The sequence below is a fragment of the Pinus tabuliformis genome, chromosome 5_1, assembly GCF_031772625.1.
Source record: "Pinus tabuliformis cultivar Carrire ecotype Pingquan chromosome 5_1, CPIR1, whole genome shotgun sequence".
NCBI classification, from domain to species: Eukaryota; Viridiplantae; Streptophyta; class Pinopsida; order Pinales; family Pinaceae; genus Pinus; species Pinus tabuliformis.
In genome coordinates this window covers 125,476,363-125,502,500 of record NC_142305.1, presented here as the reverse complement: position 1 = coordinate 125,502,500, position 26,138 = coordinate 125,476,363, and the positions used below count along the sequence as shown (strand labels likewise).

The 26,138-nt window shown below is 38.8% G+C and overlaps 1 protein-coding gene across 7 annotated transcripts in view; it reads right to left on the bottom strand.

Moving 5' to 3' along the window:
• The window catches only part of LOC149163738 (MAG2-interacting protein 2-like), an 87,174-nt gene extending 62,170 nt beyond the window's left edge, over positions 1 to 25,004 (bottom strand). The window contains exons 1-3 of one of the 7 annotated variants that reach the window (XM_089431841.1): positions 24,907 to 25,004; positions 358 to 521; positions 115 to 169 (exon numbers count right to left, since the gene is read on the bottom strand). In XM_089431841.1, coding sequence (XP_089287967.1) covers positions 115 to 169; positions 358 to 453 — 151 coding nt within the window. In that variant the 5' untranslated portion in view covers positions 454 to 521; positions 24,907 to 25,004. Of the gene's footprint in view, positions 1 to 114; positions 170 to 357; positions 522 to 4,925; positions 5,955 to 6,167; positions 6,295 to 6,322; positions 6,430 to 24,906 lie in introns of those variants that run through there. The other 6 variants (XM_089431840.1, XM_089431839.1, XM_089431838.1 and 3 more) reach the window with 6 other exon arrangements.
• Positions 25,005 to 26,138: the final 1,134 nt, after the last annotated feature.

The window sequence follows — 26,138 nt, the reverse complement described above, 5'->3', positions numbered from 1 at the left end:
TCCAAAGAAGTCCCTTCAACCTATGGAAGCTAACTAGGCATGATCAAAGAGAGAACAAGAAAATTATTTGTTTGATTGAATTTTAGCTGATAATGAAAAGATCGATCAACTTGCCTCTGATTGGAAACCAGCGGAAGATGCTTCTATGGTTATGATTAATTTCTTTATCCTGTTCACAAAGTGCAAATAAAGCAGATGTTAAACATTTACAGTGAAAATACTCATTCTTCTGTACATTTATAGAATATTTCAGAAGCTCTAAAAAAAAGAGCATGGATGACAATAATTACATCAAAATCTAATTCGTTTTCTTTCCATTTGTAGAATTAGTTAAATCATTAAGAATGTATTGTGTACCTTTATGCAAGACACATCAATAACTCCAGGAGACCCCTCAGCATGAAATCGTGTGACATAGAATGTCATCAAATGAGATTCCAGTGAAGATGCCATTCCAGTGTTCTGTAATTCATCCAATGATTGCTCAAGAAGCAAATGAGAAACCCTCCATCAGGTATTCCCTGAAAAATTGTGGAAAAACAAATTTAGGAATAGACACTCTCTCCTGAACCATATCTTCTAAAATGTTAATCATTAAATCCACAATAGTGGAAGCTTCTGCAATAAAACTACTTTCTGATGAACCAACACACCCAGAATAACATTCTTAAACTCTCAGTTGTCTAGCTTGATTTCCTTCCTCAAATAAACCTGCAAAGATCTCCCAAATACAACCACTAATTGGCCACAAAGACACTAATACAAATCCTTTCTTACACAACCCAACCTAGAACCTGCCAAGCAACCTACATTGCATGTTTCCTTGCCTCTGCTGCATGCTTCATGAAGACAATAGTTTTAAAGTGCAATAGGAGTGGTGAGGTCTGTCCTGGAAGGATTGGAGATGCAGGAACGGAAAGCCCTTTTACATTGTCCCTCACTTGAGCAAAAGGTGGTGGATGAAGGATTCTGAGGCACACTGGTTGAGCACATGTCAGTCCATCTAGAAATTGTATGCTTCATTTAAACACAAAGCTTTGGGGGTGCTTTTACTCCCACAAGGGTTGGATGTCAAGAGTAGGCTTCATAGAGCACGTGTAACAAATGTTGCTAGTGTCTTGGTGGGAGGATGAAAGGGTGGCACCTGATTTTTTGGAGATGTCTCGCAATGAAATTTTTTGGACATGGTTTCAGGCTAAAGTTTGCTTAGTCTATACTTGCCCACTTTCATGGAAAGGCCTTTCCTAGGTTATACTTCGAGGATTTGAGACAAACACAAATCATTATGGCATTCAGTATGGATGATTGCTACTAGCTTTTGGTGGAAACAGCAGTGTAAAGCTACTTTTCAGGAATCCCCTCTTTTTAGCCTTGATCATTTGAAGTGCTTTGAGCAGGTGTTGCCTCTGATTGCGAGTCAAATTTAGTGTTTTTTGTCATGATGTTGAGTCTCTTCCTCATGGTACACAAGGACATGTGCTTGCCTTTTTAGCTATTTTAGGGCAGGAGTTTCCAAGCATGCCTATTGTACAAAGGAGGGAAGGGTATCATTAAACTCATCACCAATCAAAGTTCTCTCCAATACATTTTCCATACTCTAAGTTAGAGTTATTAAAGCTTGCAAAGACCAGATTTGGTAGTTATTAACTCACCTCTAGGCATCTTTTGAAGGTCAAACAAGCACTGGCTAATGTGGTGGTGAGTGAAGCAAGGAAGCAGTTGAGGCTACAGATTTCTGATAGATAGACTGTGCGTGAGATGCAGAAAACCATTTTAGACGTTCAATTTTGTTAAGTAGATTCTGCAGTTCACCAAACTCATATATAATATGACACAGTGTGTAGATTCAGATCATCCAATGAATAGGAAGGTCCATGAGCAAGTGCACACCATGCTAAGCAAAATTAAAGACATTGCTGAGTCTAGAGATATGATCTTGCATGATGCTATATGTGAAATGGTGGTTGAACGATGGGATAAGATAATTATTCCATTCCATGCCTTAGTGTATATCCTTACTGTTGATTTGTGTAGCTTGGGAAGTACTCCTACACCCTAGGGTACTGGGTTTGGGAGAAGTTTGACCCACATGGACCTTTTGGGCAGAGACCTAAGAAGTGGGTTCTGCACCCAAAGTTGTGGGTGTGAAACCAAGTGAAGAAATAATTGTTTAATCATCTAAATCATGTGGGGCACCCTTAAGGACTTAGGGGCACCTAAGGGTTTAATGATGTGGCAAAATAAAATAAAAGAGGCCTCTTTTCTTAAGATAGATGGGGTTTTGTCTAGACTCTAGAAAGTTCAAGTCGGCCTTGGGCTTAAAGAGACACCTCTTGAGGGCTAGCCCTTACCCTCGTGGAGAGTCGAGACTATAAGGAGGAGGTGAGGCTCATTAAGTATCCATCCAAGTGTATTTCATCAGGTGGAGAGACAAATCCATGGAACGGCAGGCCTAAGGAGTCAAGCTAGTAAGTGAGAAGGGACAAGTTCTGATCCATCTTCTTGTGCCTGCTTTGGCCGAGTAGCAGAGACCTGTTGGACAAGTTTTATGGCAGATTTTTGGGCATATGTATGGTGTAAATCTCTGTCTCTAGGCTGCAGTGTCCAGCCCGCTAAAGAAGGGCCGATACCCTACAAACTTCAGACCTGTGGCTGTGTGAGGGCCGTTAGGCCTCAAAAAGGTTCGCTGGAAATTCTGTAAGGTGGGCAGGCCTATTTTGGAAGGCCAAGAGAATTGGTGCATAGCTGGAGTAAGGCCGCATGCCTTAAGGAACCAGCACAATTAGTTCAAGGTCAGAAGAGGAGGTTTACACAAGGCTGGAGGGTGTTTGGAGGCTGAGTTAGGGCTGTCCTGTGGTGGTGACAGAAGCCCTAAAGAGGGCCAAAACCCTCAATGATCTTATGCACAGAGCTGTGGTCTTCAGGGCTGTTGAGGATGTCTCACATGATTGATGAATACTAGGAATGGTGGGACTGTTCAAGGGTTTTGAACAGCAGTCCTTGATGCCCTAGTAGATCTGTCTCAATGGCATGAACAGTCACTCAGAACAGCCCTAAAAGTCTGTCCTAAATGTTCATGCAAGTGGCTGTCACAAAGTGAGGAGATGAGGACATAATCAAGGAGAGAAGTGCTGCTAATATGCCCCAAGGACAGTCAACTTGTCCTTTGATCAATTCCCTTATCTCCATAAAACAATGGAGATAATTTACCCTTCCATGGCTATTTGTGGACATTAACTAGAAACTACTACCTTATCTGATATGATTTGTCTATACTTAGTAGGCTTTATTAGCACTAAGTTACATTTACTGAAGCTTGTGTGAGAAGAGTTATCTTTGATAAGTCATTTTATTTTGGCTAGATCCATGAAAAGCGGAAGATCTGTTTGCATATTCAATCTCCAATTCTAAGTATGATTTTGTACTCCATGTTATTATTTAATGCTAAAATAGTGAACTCAAATGAGTTAGCTCTCTAAATCCCTCATTTTCTTTGTGGGCTCATATTACTCTGGGCACAAAATAGTCTTGATGACTTAAATTTGACACAGATAGAATTATCAGGTAAACTAGTCTTTCAGCGCCAATGTCTGAGCATTGCAAAAGTGTCAACTATAATGTAAACTGTTATGATGGATAAAGAAATCATGCATCCTATCAGGTATGGGCATCATGGCAGATCATACAATGGGATGCCTCTGCATATGACAAAGCAATGTAATCAGGTTCCACAAAAGTGACTCATTAATTGCCAGATAAGCAGTACAGTTTCTTTCAGTTATAGGAAAACCTTAAACAAGAATGTTGACATGTGGAGACCCATAGTCTTACAACTTTTTCTGCTTTTCTTGTTAAACATAAAGAGGGAACTCAGAAGTATAGAAATAGATGCCAAAGAAACCAAACCTCAGACCTGCTTAGCCCCAAGGAGGTCTAGTCTACGCACAGGGAGGTACCCAAAAACATACACCTACATTTCTGATAGTGTGAGGAGAATACTCAGTTCATTTTGGCTTGGTTCGAATTGCTATTGTCAGCCAGAAATGGTACGATTGTTGGGAAGCCCTAGTGACATCACTTACGGTTTGGTAGGTAATGGAAGAAATAGTTATTCAAAAAAAAACATTTTTATTCTTGGATGAAGTAAATCTTGGATGCATAGAATATACATGCCCTTCAATCAAGGGTTGACCAAAAACTTGTAGAGTCTTTAGGTCCTTGGACCAAGGATTTGGTGTTAGATTTGTGGAGTGACAATATAGCGAAGCTGACTCACCAACGTATCGTATACAACAACATCGTTTGGTTGAGTGTTCTTGGCATCATCAATCATTACATAAATCACAATTCCAGGAAAAAAATACTTTCATATCAACATATTTGGCGTTAGGTTTGTGGAGTGACAATACAGCGAAACTGTCTCACATACTTCTCATATGCAACAGCATCGTTTGGTTGACTGTACGTAGCATCAGCAATCATTACATGAAACATAATTATAGTAAAATAAATACTTTCGTAACAGCACCTTATACCTAGCAAGCTGACACCTTGTAAGTATGCAGAAAGTGTAATTGGAGGCCACAGAGACTGTTTAGAAACTGCTGTTTGCGTACAGAGGAAGGCAACCATGAATACATTAGTTAATTTTCTGAGTGTGTGATTCGGTTTAATGTCTAATTTCTTCGAACAGTTCAAGGGCAATACTGCTGTAGGTGTATGTATTGATAATATTTTACCAACAATGGTATACAGTGACAATCAAATACTCTCAAGCAATTTCCAGTGGACTGGCTTGATTAATTTAACAACTCAGAAAATTGTATAATGCTGATATATTAATGTCCACCCAATGAAAATGACAGAAATAGCCTGTTTATTTATCTTCTGAGCAAAAACATTAGAGAGCAAAGTGTCCAGGGTACCTGGTTCTGTCTCCAGCAAGGCAATGTTCACTCAGCAACTTTTGTAATATACTAGGGTAATTTTTGCCCTAAGATTTTTCTTAGGATCGCTTCGTTGATATACGTTGGTTTGATCGCTTCGTTGATACATTAATTATCTGCCCAGACTTCGTTTAATCCTCAAACAATACGTATATATGTGACCGCTTGCGAGTCTGTTGTCGGGACTCTTTCTTCACTAGCGAGGCCACTACAGGAACTTGTCAACGCTTTCAGTCTACCACCCGAGTTTTGAATTGCTCTCTACTCGATTTCAATGGCCCAATTTGGCCACGAATTTATTACTAGTCAATACCCAGACCCTTGCGTGGCCGGACGTGTACCCGATTTATCTCTTATTTGAAGCGTCTGTTTCAGTGCAATCTGTCTATGCTCCAGAATGATTTGCCGGACCTGTACCCGATTATCTCTTATTTGAGGCGTCTGTTTCAGTGCAATCTGTCTATGCTCCAGAACGATTTGCCGGACGTGTACCCGATTTATCTCTTATTTGAGGTGTCTGTTTCAGTGCAATCTGTCTATGCTCCAGAACGATTTGCAGGGCTGCGTTAAAGTAATTATTCCACAGGCGTGAGCGATGGCTCAGAAATTACCCTATGTTAGTTCGAGGGTCCCTTCTAGCTTCAGAACTTGACTATCTGCTACAAACGCTGTATTTCCAAATCACAGAAGAGACGTCTGTCCAGAAATTTGGGTATTCTAGAATTGGATCTTCCTTTGAATGATTTTAGTCTTTTAGTTTCCAATCCAGGGACTCGCTTTCAGGAGATTCGCGTCAATCATTCCAAACACTGGAGAGATTAGGGTAGAATCAGAGATATTAACTAACGACTGTATTAAGCCTACCACTACTTGGCACATGGCAGAAAATAAATTCACTATTCCCTTTTTTAAATAACTCTTATTGTCCATTCGCATGAGGAAATTTATGGACAATATAATTATATCCGTGCGAGATTATTTACAGCTTCTAAGCATTAAAACACTATATGAGCTCTAAAATGGCAGTTGGCCAAGAGAAAAACTTGTTTCTAGATGGGTAAACTCCAAAAATTAAGAAGGAAATAACTTAACATCACCAACAGCCGCATCACAACTTTAACCCGTAATCAACAAAGAAAATCCAACTATTAAAATTAATACAGAATTCTGGCTTGCACAAGGATTTAATACAACCAATTGGGAGCAAGAGGAAGCAACTACCTTTAAAGGGTTTCCTCTGTCAACCAAGAAGATGTCACGCTAAGCAGAAAAGGGATTTATTGACATTAGCGCAAATAACTGAGGTGGGTACTTGCAATTAATCAGAACATGGTTTCTCTTTTTAGATGAGAGAGAAAATTTAACCCTTCAATTACCTTAATCTCGGGAGCTTGGAGAACCTAATTCCTGGGACGTCCTCAGGGGATATCGGTCCTTCAATTACCTTAATCTCGAGAGGTTGAAGAACCTAATTCCTGGGACGTCCTCAAGGTGTATCGATCCAGATAGGATGTGTTGGGCCTTAAAGACAAACAAGGAAGGTCCAGATAGGATGTATTGGGCCTTAAAGACAAAATAAAGGGAAAAGCAAAAAAACAAACAATTACAATAGACGTTTGTGTGAATGATGTAGTGGCTGGTATTGTAAAAGAAAAATTTGGGCCAAAATAATTTCACCCTTAACTCAGTCTCCGCTGGATAAGGTAGAATACCTTTCTCAAATGGTATGAAGCCAGATTTTATGTTTTTCCGGTTTTTTCTTATATAAATTAAATTCACAAATATTCTTAAATATATATTAAATTTCAAAAATTTTAACCCAAATCTATTCCCAAAATCTCAAATCTATTTCCAAAATCTATTAGATAGAGATAGCTTATCAAAAATTGTAATATTTAAATTGTACTTTATAAAATTATTTTTACTTTAGTATTCATGCATTTTATAACTAAAACAATTTGACTATCTAACAGTAAGTCTACTTGTTAGACTTCTACTTCTTTTTTTCTAGAAAATGAAAAAACATCCTTCCATTAAAAATAAAAGGAATCATACTCTCTCTAGTGCCTTCATACCAGGAAAAGCTAGTAAAGCCAACAAAAAGTTTCTCTTGAAATTTTACTAGCAAAAAAAAACTAAAAGACAATTGTTTCCAGCGAAAACATGATTGATTATATGGTTAACTTGAGAGGCATATAAATGTATCTAAAAATTGGTATCAAAAAGCCCTCCAAGGCAATAAAGAGACCTTGGTATATATCTAAACAAAAGCGCTCGAAGACAATAAAGAGACCTTGGTATATATCTAAAAAAAATAGGGAATACCACCTACCACACAAAGTGCCAGAGGCAACTATAAAGTTGTGTTGCCAAAGCTATCAAAGTTGAAGAGATTGTGGGTGTTGGCTAGTGAGGCGTTGAATTCTCCCCCTTCCCACCAGTGAGCCATCTTGGTAATTTTCAAGGAAGATGAAAACTTCCCCCGCCAATAAGCCTCTCTTTGAGAGGAAGTATGCCTTATTGTTCAATTCTTGTGAATGTGCACAACAAATAATACATAGAAGTGCTCCCCCAGTACCAGGATTTTGTCTAGCTAACATTGTAAGTGAAGAACATGTAAGTTTATTTACCATTCATCCAATCTACAACAACCCTTGAGTCCCAAAAAATCTGCAATTTTACAACCTCCAATGATGCAACAATATATAAAAGGGCCCAAGCTTCTATGACCTCTGCTTTGGTGTTGGTTCCACTCCCTGCATTCAGCCAGAAATGAACCATAGAATTTCCAAGTAGATAGATATGATCACCACAACCACAAACGTCCAACTGTTGTGATCTATCAAAGTAACCACTATAATCCATCATAAAAGCCATTAGAACAAAGATGAAAAGAGACTTGTTGGATTGAATAGGTCGGAGATAATTATAGAAGAACCCCAAGACCTGTGGAAGAATCCATGAAATTGATTAATTCTTCAAATATTTATCTGCAACAACTTTGTTCCATATTCCAAATCTAGTTTGCAGCCTCTAAAGGCTTTTCATGGCCAAAGCTAAACCAAATTGGTGAAGCTTTTTGAAGCCCCAACACCCACCACCTTTTGGTTGCGAAAGCGTCTCCCATTTTACTAGATTTTCATCTATGCTACCCTTAAAAATTTAAACATAGTATGTCTGGTCCTCGTTAAAGTTGATTTTTTCAACCTTGGATAGAGTGAGCCAGTAAACAAGTATACTCTTCAAGACTGATTTCACCAATGTCATCCTCCCCCAAATGGATAACCATTTATTGCACCACAAGCTAATATGCTGCTCAACACATTTATGTAGCCACAACCAGTCCTCCACTTGAGAGAAATTTGGTTTAAGGTGAAAGCCAAGATAAGTAATTGCACACTTCAGTTGTGTCACCTTGTATGGGAGGATGTCGATGATGGAATCACGAATATCATCAAGTTCTTATGTTGAAAAAGGGAGGATTTTACCAAACTTACCTGCATTTTAGTTGTAGCATAGAAGGTAAAGAAAATAACCTTATATTCACTCCATTATGCTCCAGTAGCATCTCCAAAGATCAATGCATCATCAACAAATAGTAATGTGTGATAAAAATATGTTTGGTTACCTTAACACCTTTGATATCAACTTTTGATTTTGCACTATTAATAATTTTGCTTAAACCTCCGATGACGAGTAGGAATAAAAGTGGGGACAGTGGGAAATCCTATCATAAGCCCCGAGAGGTATAACAAATCATTAATAAAAACAAAAAAATTTACAGAGGTGATACATCCCATTATCCAATTTGTCACTTGTCAATCTAAACCAATATGGAGGCATAACATTCTCAAAATGTCCCAATTGACCCTGTTGTAGGCCTTCACCAAATCCATCTCAAGTATCATATCCCTTCTATTTTTAGTCTTGATCGAATGAATGGCCTCCTGTGCCACCCCTATAGCATCATAAATAAGTCTATCAGGTAGAAACTCATACTTCTCAGGAGAAATAGAAGAAGAGGGGACATTGTGAAGCATGTTGACCATAACTTTTGAAATAACCTTGCAAACCAAATTACACAAAGAGATAGGTCGAAAATAATCAAAGGAAGAGGACTTTGAAAATTTAGGAATAAGTGCGAGGAAGGAGCATTAATAGCCCCAGCTACCCTTCCAGAGATGCAAGCCTCTTCCACAACATTAAACAAGTCTTGGCCAATTAAATAAAAAAAAGGCTAAAAAAAACTCAATAGGACACCCATCAAGGCCTAGGATCGTATATTTTGCAAATGATTTGATCACAACCTTTAATTCATCCAAACACACTGGAGCCCCAATCCCGGAGGAGTCCTCCAAAGAAAAAAAATCTAGGGAAATGTTGCAAGACCTTGAATTATTCTAGTAATGTAATGCCATTAAGGTCTTTAAAAATGCCAGAGAAATGTGCTATCGCAGCATTCCTAAGGTTTAGTTGAGAACAAATATGGTCACCATCATAGTCTTGCATATCCCAAATGTCATTTTTATTTCTCTCGTGAGAAGCAAACTTGTGAAAAAACTTTGTGTTCCCATCACCCTCACAGATCCAAATGGCTCTACTTTTTAAGCACCATCTTGTTTCCTCAACCTTAAGAAGATGTCCCTTATTTTCGTCCAAGATACAAAATCCACTTTTAAGGGCATCTGAAAAACCTGAGGAAAAGTAAGCAGATTGACATGAGTTAATATATGCCTTGATTTTCTTATGTTCTTATTTTTTATCACAAAGGAAACATCCAACCCAACGCTTAACGTGAACTTTTAAGTTTGACATCAAACATTGCCAGTGGGCCATAGTAGAAAGGGAGGGATTTATATGACACCCATGCCAAACATCTCGAACCAGAGCAATAAAAGATACCTCAAATAACCAGGAATGGTTGAATTTAAATGGAGTTTTGTGACCTATTGAAGGCTCAAAATTTTTTGTCTCAACATTATAAGGGAGACCACCCAATCATGACCTTAGAGCAACTCTTTTTCTGTTTGAAATGGCGGTTCCAACTACCTTCTCTCTATCTCTACTGGCTTAAAGTATGACTTTCACTTACCAATAGAGAAGAGACATCAGATCAACCTTCTTGTTGATTAGGCAAGAAAGTGATCCTTAAGTTGATCTAGGGCTCAGCCAAGCCACAACTAAATTTTGCCTATTTGATAAGAGGACTTTTAGGAATGTAGAATTAAATCTAAATGCAAGCACAAAGAAATAAATCCTAAGTCTATCTCGATTAGGAAGATGTAGATCTAACCCAACCAAGAGAAAAGTAATTAAATGATTGAGATTTCAACACACCTAGTTTATGATGAATATTTGGCTAATGAAGTAGTTCAATTAACTGATATTATAATTTACCAAACATATTGTTTAGATAACTATTAACAATTAATGATGAACCAATAACATTAAGAAGCAGTTCTCATAATGCCAATGTAATTTAAATCATAATTAGATGACAGATTTCGGAGTAAATTGTTACTCAAAAATCTGATTTAACCATAAGGGCATAAGAGGAAATTAACAACAAATCTATGAAACAAACAGATTAGATAACTAATCTGTAATACATGAATTCATATCTACAATAGTGCATACTATAAATCCAATTAAAATAATTTTGCCATCAAAAATGAATTTCATATTAAAAATAATAGTATTTCTAATACAAATAAATTTGAACTTGTTCTCCTGCTATGTTCTTTGAATCTGATCTTCTACAATCTTTTCTAAAGTATAAACTCTGCTACTAAAAGCAAGCACTGCAATAGTGCAAGTTCTGTCTCTCATACACAGTCAAAAAGGAAAAAGTCAAATCCCAATAATTCTCAGATCTAAGATTGATCCTTTATACCTACAATCTGAAATCCCTATTACAATAGTGTTTTAAGGATCACAAAATTGCAAAAGGGAGAAGCTCTTTGCACATTCTACAAACCACTATTTATAATTTACAAAGATGAATTCCAATAGGAGCGATGTTGAAGAGTAATTCTGCTCCAACAATTTTCATTGATCCAAATTCCTTTTCTTCTATTGCTGGAGAAATTCCATTGATTGAAATCTTCTTTTCCTCATCTCTTCAACTGTTTTCTTGCCAAAACCAATTAAAATACAAATTAAAATCAAAATACCAAATCTGGAACACAAAATATCTCCAATCAAAACTTAATTAAATAAATAAATAAAAAGAAATCTGAGTTTTGCATTGATCCCTGTAAAGATCTAATTGGTCAAGGAGAACATAGTTGAATGGATATGTATTCAACAGAGGTTATGAGCAAATGAAAATGCAGAAAATTAAACTCAGAAAATTAATTTTGTTTAAAAATTCAGAGCTTGATTTTCTGCTAAATTTTAGACTCATTAAATGATCAAATTTGGTTATGAAACTACTTAAAAAATATTCTTCGTGTTTTATCTATCCAAAGAGTCATCCTAGGCCTCATTTGGCCAAGAAAAACTCAACTTATGAGCTTCTAACGTTGAAGTGTCAAAATTACCAGAATTCCGAAAATTTTGCTGCATGGGCCAAAAATAAGAAAATTTTAATTAAAAATATAATACTAAATTAAATTAATGATGATGATGGTGGTGGTGGTTAACGTCCACTGAAACCAAATTGGTCTATCGCACCTATAATTTAGTTTTTAATTGTCTGGCTCCTCGTCTTTCTTGGCAAGATTGGTGCTGTGACTTTCCTTGTTTTCTCTACGGTCTTCCAACTTCCTTTATCTTGCATCTCCTTCATCTCTTCTGGTTCTTGGGACATTGGTGTCTTAGCTTCGCGATCTATTGTATTCGTCCTTTTGAAGATAGTCGGAGAAGAAGTTTGATCTAGGAGATCTGCTTTGCTGCTAAATGAAGATTTATTTTGTGCGGTATTCGAATCCTCATAACTGCTGATGCTTGAGGGGTTGTCGAGTTCACTTTTTTGTTGTTGGGCGGGGCTTTCCTCCTGCTTGTCTTGAGAGTTGTTTCTTTCTTGCCTGATTTCTTGTGATTCAGAGTTTTCTCGAGAGTATTATTCTTTGATGACAGTGTAGTGTTCTTTTCGTGCTCCTTCCCACCATGTAGATCTGTGGTGATTTTTTCTAGCAGAATTTTTCTGGGAGGCTTTTGGGCAATTTTTGGCTAGATGGCATGTCTCAATGCAGGATCGACATCTGAAGAGGACACTTTCATAATCGAGTTTCTGGTTCCACACATAGTCTTTACTTGTTAGGTTTATTTCAGCTCGGAATCCAGCGCTGAAGTCCATTTCCACACAGATGTGTGCATAGGTGGTTCGACATATTCCTCTATTTCTCGGCACCTGCAGTAAAATTTCTCAATTGCATTTCCAATGGCTTTTAGCGAGGAGAAATTCTAGAGATGCAAGGGTAGGTTTGGCAATATCACCCAAACTGGTGTTGAGGTTATGACTGATGTTGAGGGATCGAATGATGGGTTCCATGGCTTCATGAATAGGCCTGAGTTTTCCCAAAACCAAGGGCCGGAATCTAGAATACATTGTCTGCTTTCAGGGTTTTCAAAATCTACTATAAAGAAACCCCTAGCACAGGGGTAGATATTAATTACATCATAAATGACGGGCTTCCATACCTCCAAGATCCAACTATGGAGAGCTGTCAGTCGCGGCCAAAAACCATTGAATCGGTAGATTAGGGCACTTTCAGAAAACTTCAAAGCCTCATCGAGTGAGGCCTGGACCACCTAGACAGTGGGAGCTGGGGCTTCACTGACGATATGGGCAGGAGCTTGCCCCCAGAGGTGGATAGAACTGAGCCAGTAGCTATTTTAGCGAAGCTGGGAGCCATCTGGAGAATGCTCTCCTGCTGAGTATAAAATGTTTATGAAGAAACGAAGGCCGCAGAAGATTAATGAGAAATCAAACACGATTAGCATTCATCAACAGGGAGCAGTATGCGATCTGGATCCGGTAGGGTTTGGCATTCACTTGTGCACTCTGGGGACTTGAGCCACCCTCTTTCCCCAAATAGCTTTGCTCTCGAGTGCCCGAAGATCAGAAATCAAACACGATTAGCATTCATCAACAGGGAACAGTATGCGATCTAGATCCGGTAGGGTTTGGCATTCGCTTGTGCACTCTGGGGACCTGAGCTGCCCTCTTTCCCAAACAACTTTACTCCTGAGTGCCTGAAGATCAGAAATCAAACACGATTAGCATTCATCAACAATATGCTCCCTTTCAAGGCCACAGAAGATTAACGAAGGCCACAGAAGATTAATGAGAAATCAAACACGATTAGCATTCATCAACAGGGAACAATATGCGATCTGGATCCGGTAGGGTTTGGCATTCGCTTATGCACTCTGGGGACCTGAGCCGCCCTCTTTCCCCGAACAACTTTACTCCCGAGTGCCCGAAGATCAGAAATCAAACACCGCAGAAAGGCCGCATTAGGTATAAAATTAAAAGTTAATTAATATTAATTTTAAAATATTATATTAATTGTAAATTCATTATATACCATTAAAATAAATTTTAATTAAAAAATTAATTATAATTAAATTATATAAAAAATATAATTAAAATATAATAAATTATAATATTAATGTTGAAAATAGCAATAAGAAATGCTAAATATAGAAGTGCTAAATTTAGTACTGTTATAAATAGCATTTCAAGATAACTTCCTATTTTAGTTAGTCCCTGAACTAAAATAGAGAAGTAAAAATTCGAATTTGATCTTAGCAGTTGTTTGTAAAATAATTAATTAATTCACCATGAGTTAATTAGTTGTAGAAAATCAAACATGAAGTCTATGTGGGGACGTGCAACAGTTTCTCCATTAATTGAGGAATTTATCCATCAGTTAAAGAGATAACGATGAGTTGTAATATTGAGTTGTAATTAGTTGGCTCAGTTAACTGAGTCAAATCCAATTAGATTAATTCAAACAGTTTGTTGAATTAATTGTGATTTCAGTTAGTTAATGCATGCATGCATGTAACTGTTGCACTTCAGATAACTGAATATTCTCTCATAAATAACTCATGTATGTCAGTTCAGACAGAGACCCAGTTGAGATCAGATGGAGGGATAGTGTATTATCAGTTGTAGGAATATTCCATTGTGAATATCTCTTGCATGCAGAAGGAATTCTTTCCTTGAGGATTGCGTAGTTACTTCTTCAGTTTTTGTGAGTGTGATGAGGCCAATTCACACATGTGGCATCACTAGACCCCAAGGAAAAATGCGCAAGGAAATAAGAGGCTTGGAGGGCTTGAGGAGGACATATACTATGTCTATTCAGTCTGTGAGCTACATTGTTTTTTATTGTAGAGAGAGCAGGATAGCTTGTGAGTTGATTCTTTTTGTAACTTGAGCATATTTCCACTTGTATGATAATACATAGATTGGGGTTTTAGGCCAAGGCTTTCCCCGGGTTATTTATTCTGTGTTATGTGATTGATTTCATATTCTCAGTTATATGTGTTCTCATTGATCTTGCTCAATTTGATTAAGCTTTCACAAAGTTTGTTGTAGAAGTAGATCTTGTATTTTGCTTTTAGTATATTGCATAATTTGTCCATCTACAGTGGGAATTTCTACATGGTATCAGAGCAAAGGTGATCAAGGCGAAGAACAATTTACAAGAAGGGAGAAGTTCGAAGTTTGTGGTTCCTGAATATAGAAATCGAGTTCTTATCACATCTCAATTTCACCAATGGCGTTCAACGGTTTAAGACTCGAATATGCTCTTGATGGCAGTTCGAATTATATAGCCTGGAAGGATCGCATGGAAGCAGTATTAGAGGATAACAGTCTAAAGGACTTCATTGATCAAGAAGTCCCCAATCTGACTAATGCTACTGAATTTGCGGAATGGAAGAAATGTGTGGCTAGAGCTAGGAGAATCCTTATGGAGGGAGTTCGAGATCACATAGTCTCGAGTCTCCATAGGAAGCAGACACCGTTTTCGATGTGGAAAACATTGAAAGATCTATATCAGAACAACAATGATCAGAGGAAGCTAGCGCTGAAAGACACGCTTCGGAAAATCAAGTGTGAAAAGGGCGACACGATCTCTACATATCTGAACAAGCTCACCACATGCAGCGATGAGCTTGGAAGTGTAGGGATCACGACCGCTGATGATGACATGGTGAGTATTGCACTCCTCGGTCTTCCTGAGAGTTGGCATAGCTACGAAGACTCGGTTAATGGAAGAGAAAAATTGCTAGATTGGGAATGACTTTGGTCGAATCAGATGTAGGAGGAGATAAGAAGAAGCACCAGAGATGGATCCTCATCAAAGCAAGATGATGAGGAAAATCTAGCCTTAGCGAGTAAGGCGAGGAAATGGAAAGGGAAGGCATCCCATCCCAAATCTGGTTCTTCCCATGGTGGGAATAAGTTTGAAAAATCGAAAGTGTGATGCTTTCATTGTCATGAAGTGGGCCATTATGCTACAAATTGTCCACAGAAGAAATCCAAGAAGGGTTCCTTGAAGGGATCTGATGGTGAGGCACTGGCCTCACAGTTTGAGTTGGATTTCTCTCTTATCGCATGCATGGTTTCATCCATGGTGGGATGTGTGTGGTACCTGGATAGTGGAGCTTCATTCCACATGTTAGGTGACAAGAATCTTTTCAGTACCTTGGAGGAGAAGGATCTCCAGATGCAGATCGAGATGGGCAATGATGGAAAGTACCGTGTTTCAGGTGAAGGTATGGTTGTGTTTCAGAGGGAGCATGGAGCTCCCCTCACCCTGACTGATGTAAAGTATGTACCAGGTATGAAGAAGAATCTTGTGTCTGTCGCTATGCTAGAAGATAAAGGCTATGATGTAGTCTTTAGTAAAGGAAAGGTATTCCTGAGGCATATCAATACTAGACAGACAAAGCGAATTAGGATTCGAGTAAAGAATCTCTACAAGCTGGAGTTAGATGACTGTGCTGCATTGAGTTCAAAAGCTGAGATGGTGCAAAGCCAAGATGTTGGTGAGCTATGGCATAGAAGACCGGGCCACTTGCACCATGGAGCCCTGAAGATCATGCAACAGATTTCTATTGGATTACCCAAGGGAAAACTTGAGCGGACGAATATATGCAAAGGTTGTACCTTAGATAAGTATGCGAAATCTTCCTTTCCGAATCGAGACAGTAGAGCTGGAGAAATCCTGGAGCGAGTTCACTCAGATGTTGTGGACGTTTCTCTACAGCCTCCACTGCTAAACAAAGGTACTATGTTATTTTTATTGATGATTTTTCCCATAGATGCTGGATTTACTTTATGTAAAAGAAGGATCAGACCTTCTTGAGGTTTTGTGAGTTTAAAGCCTTGGCAGAGAAAGAATCTGGAAAGAAAATAAAAGCCTTGCATAGCGACAATGGTGGAGAGTATGTTTCCCAACAATTTAAAGACTTCTGCGATGTAGAAGGAATTAAACGGGAATTGACGGAACCCCATAACCCACAACAGAATGGGGTGGCCGAAAGGAAGAACATATTGATTGTGAGAGCAACTCGAGCGATGTTGCATGACCAAAGCCTACCACTGCATTTGTGGGCTGAAGCATGCAATACAGAAGCCCGCACCGTATATTGGGAATGAAGACACCTATGGAGGCCTTTTCCAAGAAGCGACCAGATGTGAGTCACTTCCCAATCTTTAGATCATCAGTTTACTGTCATGTGACCAAAGATGTCCGGAAGAAGCTAGATCTAAAAGCTAAGTTGGGAATACTTGTGGGGTACAAGGATACACCCTACAACTATCGGGTGTATCTGCCTAACAGTCAGAGAACAGTGGTACGTAGGGATCTGAAGTTGAACGAGCAGAAAGCCATGCGATTATCACTTGAGAGGGAGCTCAAGTTGCATGCAAAGGAGGAACTTTCAGTTCCTAAGGAGGAGGAGCCTCAGGTTGATGCGAAGCAGCCGCATGCAGAGGATCCGGGAGTGAAGACATCCACTCATGTTGAGACTTCCAGAGATGGGCGGAAACGCTCAAGGGAAGCTGACAGGTTGATGCTGGATGCACGGGAGAATGTGGGACAACCATCTTCTTAGCGCAGACAGAGGAGGTCGCCCGAGTGGTACAATGGGTACATGGCCCTGGTTGGGGAGTGTGTAGATACCGAACCTTCTTCATTCGAGGAGGCAGTGTAGCAACCAGTCTGGGTTGATGCAATGGTAGAGGAGTACGACTCTATCATTCAGAACAGTGTGTGGGATGTTGTCCCAAGACCTCAGGGCAAGTCAGTGGTGAGTTCTAGATGGCTTTACAAGGTAAAGCAGGCAGTTGATGGCAATGTTGATAAACATAAGGTAAGGTTTGTTGCCCGAGGTTTCTCACGGGTCGAAGGGATCGACTACGATGAGGCCTTTGCTCCTGTAGCAAGGTACTCATCTGTCAGATCGATGTTGGAAATATCAGCTCAGATGGGTTGGAAGATCCATCAGATGGACGTGAAGACAACATTCCTCAATGGGAAGATTGAGGAGGAGGTGTACATTAAGCAGCCAGAGGGTTTCGAGACCTTCGATCATGAGTTGCATGTGTGCCGACTCAAGAGGGCTTTGTATGGGCTAAAGCAAGCACCCCGTGCTTGGTACACTAGGATCGACAGCTATTTCACCGGGTTGGGCTTCACCAAGAGTGAAGCAGATGCGAACCTTTACCACATCATGGTAGAAGGTAAACCATTGATCATTGTTCTTTATGTCGATGATCTGATTTTGACAGGTGATGATCAGCTGATACAGTCTTGCAAGGAGGACCTTGCAAGAGAGTTCGAAATGAAAGACATGGGTCTTATGCACTACTTTCTAGGCATGGAGGTGTGGTAGAAAGATGGTGAAGTATTTGTGTCTCAAGGCAAGTATGCCAATGAGATACTCAGGTGCTTTCACATGGAGAAGTGCAAGCCCATGCAGACTCCTCTAGCTGGGAACTGGAGGAAGGAGGATGCTACTTCAAGTGAGGTAGTAGCTGCTACTATTTATCGGCAACTGGTGGGTTCACTTATGTATCTGATGAACACATGACCCGACTTATGCTTTGTGGTGAACCAGCTGAGTCAAGCTATGGTTCAACCTACCAAGTTGTTTTGGAAGGCAACGGCGCTGAGATATCTCAGAAGCACATCTCAGTTCAGATTGTGGTATAGACGGACAGAGGGAGTGAAGCTTCTGGGCTTCACAGATGCGGATTGGTCAGAGAGTCCATCAGATCGGAAGAGCACTTCTGGAGGAATCTTCAACCTTGGTTTAGCTGTAGTTTCTAGTACAACAGGAAACAGAGATCAGTTGCACTTATCTCAACAGAGGCTGAATACATGGCTGCTAGTCAGGCTGCATGTGAGGCCATTTGGATGCGAAAGATTCTAGTGGGATTGTTTGGTTAGAGGATGGATCCAACCATGATCTACTGCGATAATCAGAGTTGTATCAAACTCTCTGAGAATCCAGTTTTTCATGACAAGTCCAAGCACATTGATATCCGGTATCACCATCTTTAAGACTGTGTGGTCAAGAGGATCATGTTGTTGTTGTATGTTTCGACCAAGGAACAGGATGCAGATATTTTGACGAAGGCATTGTCAAAATGCAAGTTCGAGTTCCACAGAGACAGGATTGGGGTTACTGATAATCCATTTTTTGTTGAGAGGGAGTGTTGAAAATAGCAACAAGAAATGCTAAATATAGAAGTGCTAAATTTAGTACTGCTATAAATAGCATTTCAGGATACCTTCCTATTTTAGTTAGTCCCTGAACTAAAATAGAGAAGTAAAAATTCGAATTTGATCTTAGCAGTTGTTTGTAAAATAATTAATTAATTCACCATGAGTTAATTAGTTGTAGAAAATCAAACATGGAGTTTATGTGAGGACATGCAACAATTTCTCCATTGATTGAGGAATTTATCCATCAGTTAAAGAGATAAGGATGAGTTGTAATTAGTTGGCTCAATGAACTGAGTCAAGTCCAGTTATATTAATTCAAATAGTTTTTTGAATTAATTGTGATTTCAGTTAGTTAATGCATGCATGCATGTAATTGCTGCACTTCAGATCACTGAATATTCTCTCATAAATAACTCATGCATGTCAGTTCAGACAGAGATCCAGTTGAGATCAGATGGAGGGACAATGTACTATCAGTGGCAGGAATATTCCATTGTGAATATCTCTTGCATGCAGAAGGATTTCTTTCCTTGAGGATTGTGCAGTTACTTCTTCAGTTTTTGTGAGTGTGATGAGGCCAATTCACAAATGTGGCATCACTGGACCCCAAGAAAAACCGCGCAAGGAAATAGGAGGCTTGGAGGGCTTGAGGAGGACATATACTGTGTCTATTTAGTTTGTGAGTTGTATTGTTTTTATTGCAGAGAGAGCATGATAGCTTGTGAGTTGATTCTTTTTGTAACTTGAACATATTTCCACTTGTATGATAATACAGAGATTGGGGTTTTAGGCTAAGGCTTTCCTCGGGTTATTTCTTCTGTGTTATGTGTGATTGATTTCTCATTCTCAGTTATATGTGTTCTCATTGATCTTGCTCAATTCGATTAAGCTTCCACAAAGTTTGTTGTAGAAGTAGATCTTGTATTTTGCTTTAGTATATTCCATAATCTGTTGATCTACAGTGGGAATTTCTACAATTAATTCACGATCTCTCTATGGTCATAGAAAAACAATCTGGCGCACGTGCGTCTGTGGTCCAGCTTGCTGATATCAGGTGCACACATTCCTTATATTTTTCTAATACATATTTGCTCATATATTTTCAAGTATGTATTTTTAAGGTAATAATTTAGGGTGATGTATTTACGATCTCTTTGTGGGGTCCAACTTGCTGATATCAGGTGCACACATTCCTTATATTTTTCTAATACATATTTGCTCATATATTTTAAAGTATGCATTTTTAAGGTAATAATTTAGGATGATATATTTACGATCTCTCTACTGTAATAATTTAGGGTGAATCTCTCTACGGTAATAATTTAGGGTGATGTATTTACCATCTCTCTGCGGTAATAATTTAGGGTGATGTATTTACGATCTCTCTGCGGTAATAATTTAGGGTGATGTATTTACGATCTCTCTGCGGTAATAATTTATGATCTCTCTACAGTAATAATTTACGATCTCTGTGGTCATAATTTACGATCTCTCTGCGATAATAATTCACGATCTCTTTGCGGTAATAGAAAAACAATCTGGGGCATGTGCGTCTTAGCCCGGCTTGCTGATATTAGGTGCACACATTCCTTATATTTTTCTAATACATATCTGCTCATATATTTTCAAGTATGAATAATTCACCACAATTACCAAATATTACCAAAGGTAGACCTAACACAGTTACTCTACAGAGCCTCTATGAGTATATAGAGTCTTTAGAGAAACGTAGAGAAGAAAGAGAAGTCAAGCTACAAACAGAGTTAGCAGCCATGCTGGAAAATAAATTCACATCTCTTGAAGACAAGGTCCAAAAATAAATAGAAAATAAAATAGAACTATTGGAGAATAAGATGGAGGCAATAGAGACTAAGTTGCAGGTTATAGAAAAACAAAACCAAGATATGAACCAAACATCCCAGCAAGTAGATGTTGATACTTTAGAGCCTTAAAATGAATGACATGATTAAAGAGCTAGAAAAAAAATTTAATAGCCGCCTCACCCTAAATAGTGTGGCAGGTAAATTAGATATCAAACCAATTAAAGATGAAATGAAGAATTGATAGAATTAGACCATGAGCGTAACAAAAGGGCCTTGAACCTTATAATCTTCGGTTTGAAAGAGGAGGTAGACAAGGATACTTTAGCCATAACCCAGACAGAATTACATAACATATTACAAATTGAAACGTGTCTCACAGAAGCAACAAGGTTGGGGAAACTAACTCAGAATAAAGGAAGGCTGATCCGAATAAAGGTGAGCTCTACTAACCATAAATATGACATACTTAGTGAAACCTCAAGTCTAAAAGGAACGAGAATATTTATAAATGAAGATCTTATTCCAGAAGATCAAGCAGAATTGAGAAAGGAGGTTCAAAAGGTAAAGGAAGCTAGGAAGGAAGGAAAATGGGCAATAATCAGAAATAGAAAAGCCGTTATTTGAGATAGAAACCAAAAAGATAATAATAAATAGCAAATAAACATGCTCTGGATTCTTTCTTGGAATTGTTGGGGCTTTCCATGGAACAAAGGCCCCAAGCTAAGTTGGATCTCGAATGACGTTGATATTATTTTGCTTGTTGAAACTTGGGAACACGAAGAATCTAAGGTCCCTAATATAGATGACTTTACATTATGGTCTACCTGGAATAAGCAATCCTCCCGTAGAGGCATTGGGGGTATAGCTTGTTACATTAAGAAGAACATCTCTCCCCATGCTAGGATTTATAAAAATGACCCTTACAACCAATATAGTTGGATAGAAATTACTGACATTTATGATAAAAAGACCTACATAGCTGTTACACAGTAATTTGTCATTGTCTTCACTCTAGTCTTCCTACTGTGTCATGTGTCCAAGTCATACATGCTCATGTTAAACAAGTGCTCTCTGATGTTGCCAAATGACCCACTTTTCCAAAGGTTTCTACATCATCGCGTATGTTTTCCAAATAAACGTGTTGATGGACGCTCTAAAACAGTCCAGAAGCGCTGCCATCGCGGAAGTACACGTGATTCCCGTGATGGTCGAATTTCATGTGCCAACGCAACTGTTGCTTGTAATTTCCCGCGATGAGATGACTAGCTATGTTATTCAGAAGCGATGTCAGCGTGGTAGACCAGTTATGTGCCCGCGATGATCCAGATTGGGCGGATTTGTTCCAACAGTCGGCCTTGTAGATGACTCCAGACCTGGTTGTTGGCCTTGTTTATGTCACCCTCCTTTCTCTGGCGTTGCTGTTCCGTCATTTGTGCTACCTTCCTTGGAGATAAGCTCATCCTCCCACCTTTCATGGAGACTCCTTCTCCTATTTAAACTCTCACCATTGCTATGGGCTGCTAGTTTGGAATTCTTAGTCTTTGGAGTGTTGCTGTTAGTACTTGTGAGCTTGTTAGATAGCTGGTGTGAGTGTGACAAGTGTGGGATTGTTGAGAGCTTGAGGAAGGTTGTGAAGTTCCTTTTGATCTTGTGTAAAACTTGTGAGTGAGAGAGACTTGTGTATTGGGAGATCTATCTTCAAGAGTGAATGCTTGAGGAACATGCTGGCTGGACCCTCCTGAGAAGGCTTGTGACGTCAAGACTTCGGTTGTAAGCTTACTCTTATTTCATATTTAATGCAATCAATGATGTTTTCCTATGTCTTGTATGTAATGTACTTGATAGCTCATGACTTCTTGACTTTATGAGTAAATAGATCATTTGTTGTATCCGGTTACGTGCTTTGTTGTATTTCTTTTGCTTTGTTTCAGGTTGATCACTCATTAGGAGAAGGAAGCGGAAGCTAGAGCAGCGGAACGGAACTCCATCGACCACCGGTTGAGGTAGGCCTCCAACTTGAACTATTTAAGGAAAGCTATTGTTGATTTGTCCTTGTTTGTGACTAGACACACTCTAGGGCTAGAAGGGTTGCCTCTATCCGCAGAGGGAACACTTTCCTGTATCACAAATTGGCGACTCCGCTGGGGAATTTGGCCTTTGTTCTTCCTTTGTTTTCTCTTGTTTTAATTTTTGTTTTGGTCTCTTTTGAAACTTTGGGGATTAATTATCAGCCTGTTCCAGACCAACCATTGGTCGAAAAGAGTGTCAACTTGGGTTCACCACCTGTTGATCACTCTGTTTCGGAAGAGCGTCATGCTCATGTTCTCCTCGTCTCATCAGATTCTCCAGCGTCCGAAAACGACTCTCCTATCCTAGTTGATCCCGAGAGCCCTTCTTCTTACATGCCCTTCAATCGAGAGTTGACCAAAAACTTGTAGAGTCTTTAGGTCCTTGGACCACGGATTTGGTGTTAGATTTGTGGAGTGACAATATAGCGACGCTGACTCACCAACTTATCGTATACAAAAACATCGTTTGGTTGAGTGTTCTTGGCATCATCAATCATTACATAAATCACAATTCCAGGAAAAAAATACTTTCATATCAACATATTTGGCGTTAGGTTTGTGGAGTGGCAATACAGCGAAACTGTCTCACATACTTCTCATATGCAACAGCATCGTTTGGTTGACTGTACGTAGCATCAGCAATCATTACATGAAACATAATTATAGTAAAATAAAAATACTTTAGTAACAGCACCTTATACCTAGCAAGCTGACACCTTGTAAGTATGCAGAAAGTGTAATTGGAGGCCACAGAGACTGTTTAGAAACTGCTGTTTGCGTACAGAGGAAGCCAACCATGAATACATTAGTTAATTTTCTGAGTGTGTGATTGGGTTTAATGTCTAATTTCTTCGAACAGTTCAAGGGCAATACTGCTGTAGGTGTATGTATTGATAATATTTTACCAACAATGGTATACAGTGACAATCAAATACTCTCAAGCAATTTCCAGTGGACTGGCTTGATTAATTTAACAACTCAGAAAATTGTATAATGCTGATATATTAATGTCCACCCAATGAAAATGACAGAAATAGCCTGTTTATTTATCTTCTGAGCAAGAACATTAGAGAGCAAGGTGTCCAGGGTACCTGGTTCTGTCTCCAGCAAGGCAATGTTCACTCAGCAACTTTTGTAATATACTAGGGTAATTTTTGCCCTAAGATTTTTCTTAGGATCGCTTCGTTGATATACGTTGGTTTGATCGCTTCGTTGATACATTAATTATCTGCCCAGACTTCGTTTAATCCTCAAACAATACGTATATATGTGACCGCTTGCGAGTCTGTTGTCGGGACTCTTTCTTCACTAGCGAGGCCACTACAGGAAGTTGTCAACGCTTTCAGTCTACCACCCGAGTTTTGAATTGCTCTCTACTCGATTTCAATGGCCCAATTTGGCCCCGAATTTATTACTAGTCAATTCCCAGACCCTTGCGTGGCCGGACGTGTACCCGATTTATCTCTTATTTGAAGCGTCTGTTTCAGTGCAATCTGTCTATGCTCCAGAATGATTTGCCGGACCTGTACCCGATTATCTCTTATTTGAGGCGTCTGTTTCAGTGCAATCTGTCTATGCTCCGGAACGATTTGCCGAACGTGTACCCGATTTATCTCTTATTTGAGGTGTCTGTTTCAGTGCAATCTGTCTATGCTCCAGAACGATTTGCAGGGCTGCGTTAAAGTAATTATTCCACAGGCGTGAGCGATGGCTCAGAAATTACCCTATGTTAGTTCAAGGGTCCCTTCTAGCTTCAGAACTTGACTATCTGTTACAAACGCTGTATTTCCAAATCGCAGAAGAGACGTCTGTCCAGAAATTTGGGTATTCTAGAATTGGATCTTCCTTTGAATGATTTTAGTTTTTTAGTTTCCAATCCAGGCACTCGCTTTCAGGAGATTCGCGTCAATCATTCCAAACACGGGAGAGATTAGGATAGAATCAAAGATATTAGCTAACGACTGTATTAAGCCTACCACTACTTGGCACATGGCAGAAAATAAATTCACTATTCCTTTTTTTAAATAACTCTTATTGTCCATTCGCATGAGGAAATTTATGGACAATATAATTATAGCCGTGCGAAATTATTTACAGCTTCTAAGCATTAAAACACTATATGAGCTGTAAAATGGCAGTTGGCCAAGAGAACTTCCAAGGAGAACCTGAAAGGAAAAGACTTGGAGTAAAAACTTGTTTCTAGATGGGTACACTCCAAAAATTAAGAAGGAAATAATTTAACATCACCAACAGCCGCATCACAACTTTAACCCGTAATCAACAAAGAAAATCCAACTATTAAAATTAACACAGAATTCTGGCTTGCACAAGGATTTAATACAACAAATTGGGAGCAAGAGGAAGCAATTACCTTTAAAGGGTTTCCTCTGGCAACCAAGAAGATGTCACGCCAAACAGAAAAGGGATTTATTGACATTAGCGAAAATAACTGAGGTGGGTACTTGCAATTAATCAGAACATGGTTTCTCTTTTTAGATGAGAGAGAAAATTTAACCCTTCAATTACCTTAATCTCGGGAGCTTGGAGAACTTAATTCCTGGGACGTCCTCGGGATATCGGTCCTTTAATTACCTTAATCTCGGGAGCTTGAAGAACCTAAATTCCTGGGACGTCCTCAGGGTGTATCGGTCCAGATAGGATGTATTGGGCTTTAAAGACAGAAACAAGGAAGGTACAGGTAAACCCATCTGGACAAAATAAAGTGAAAACAAAAACAAACAAACAATTACAATAGACGTTTGTGTGAATGATATGGTGGCTGGTAAAAGAAAAATTTGGGCCAAAATAATTTCACTCTTAACTCAGTCTCCGCTGGATAAGGTAGAATACCTTTCTCAAATGGCATGAAGCCAGATTTATTGTTTTTTTGGTTTTTTCTTATATAAATTAAATTCACAAATATTCTTAAATATATATTAAATTTCAAAAATTTTAACTCAAATCTATTCCCAAAATCTATTAGATATAGATGGCTTATCAAAAATTGTAATATTTAAATTCTACTTTATAAATTTATTTTTATTTTAGTATTCATGCATTTTATAACTAAAACAATTTGACTATCCAACAGTGAGTTTATTTGTTAGACTTCTACTTCTTTTTTTCTAGAAAAGGAAAAAACATCCTTCCATTAAAAATAAAAGGAATCATACTCTCTCTAGTGCCTTCATACCAGGAAAAGCTAGTAAAGCCAACAAAAAGTTTCTCTTGAAGTTTTACTAGCAAAAAAAACTAAAAGACAATTGTTTCCAGCAAAAACATGATTGATTATATGGTTAACTTGAGAGGCATATAGATGTATCTGAAAATTGGTATCAAAAAGCCCTCCAAGGCAATAAAGAGACCTTGGTATATATCTAAACAAAAGCGCTCGAAGACAATAAAGAGACATTGGTATATATCTAAAAAAAATAGGGAATACCACCTACCACACAAAGTGCCAGAGGCAACTATAAAGTTGCGTTGCCAAAGCTATCAAAGTTGAAGAGATTGTGGGCGTTGGCTAGTGAGGCGTTGAATTCTCCCCCTTCCCACCAATGAGCCATCTTGGTAATTTTCAAGGAAGATGAAAACTTCCTCCGC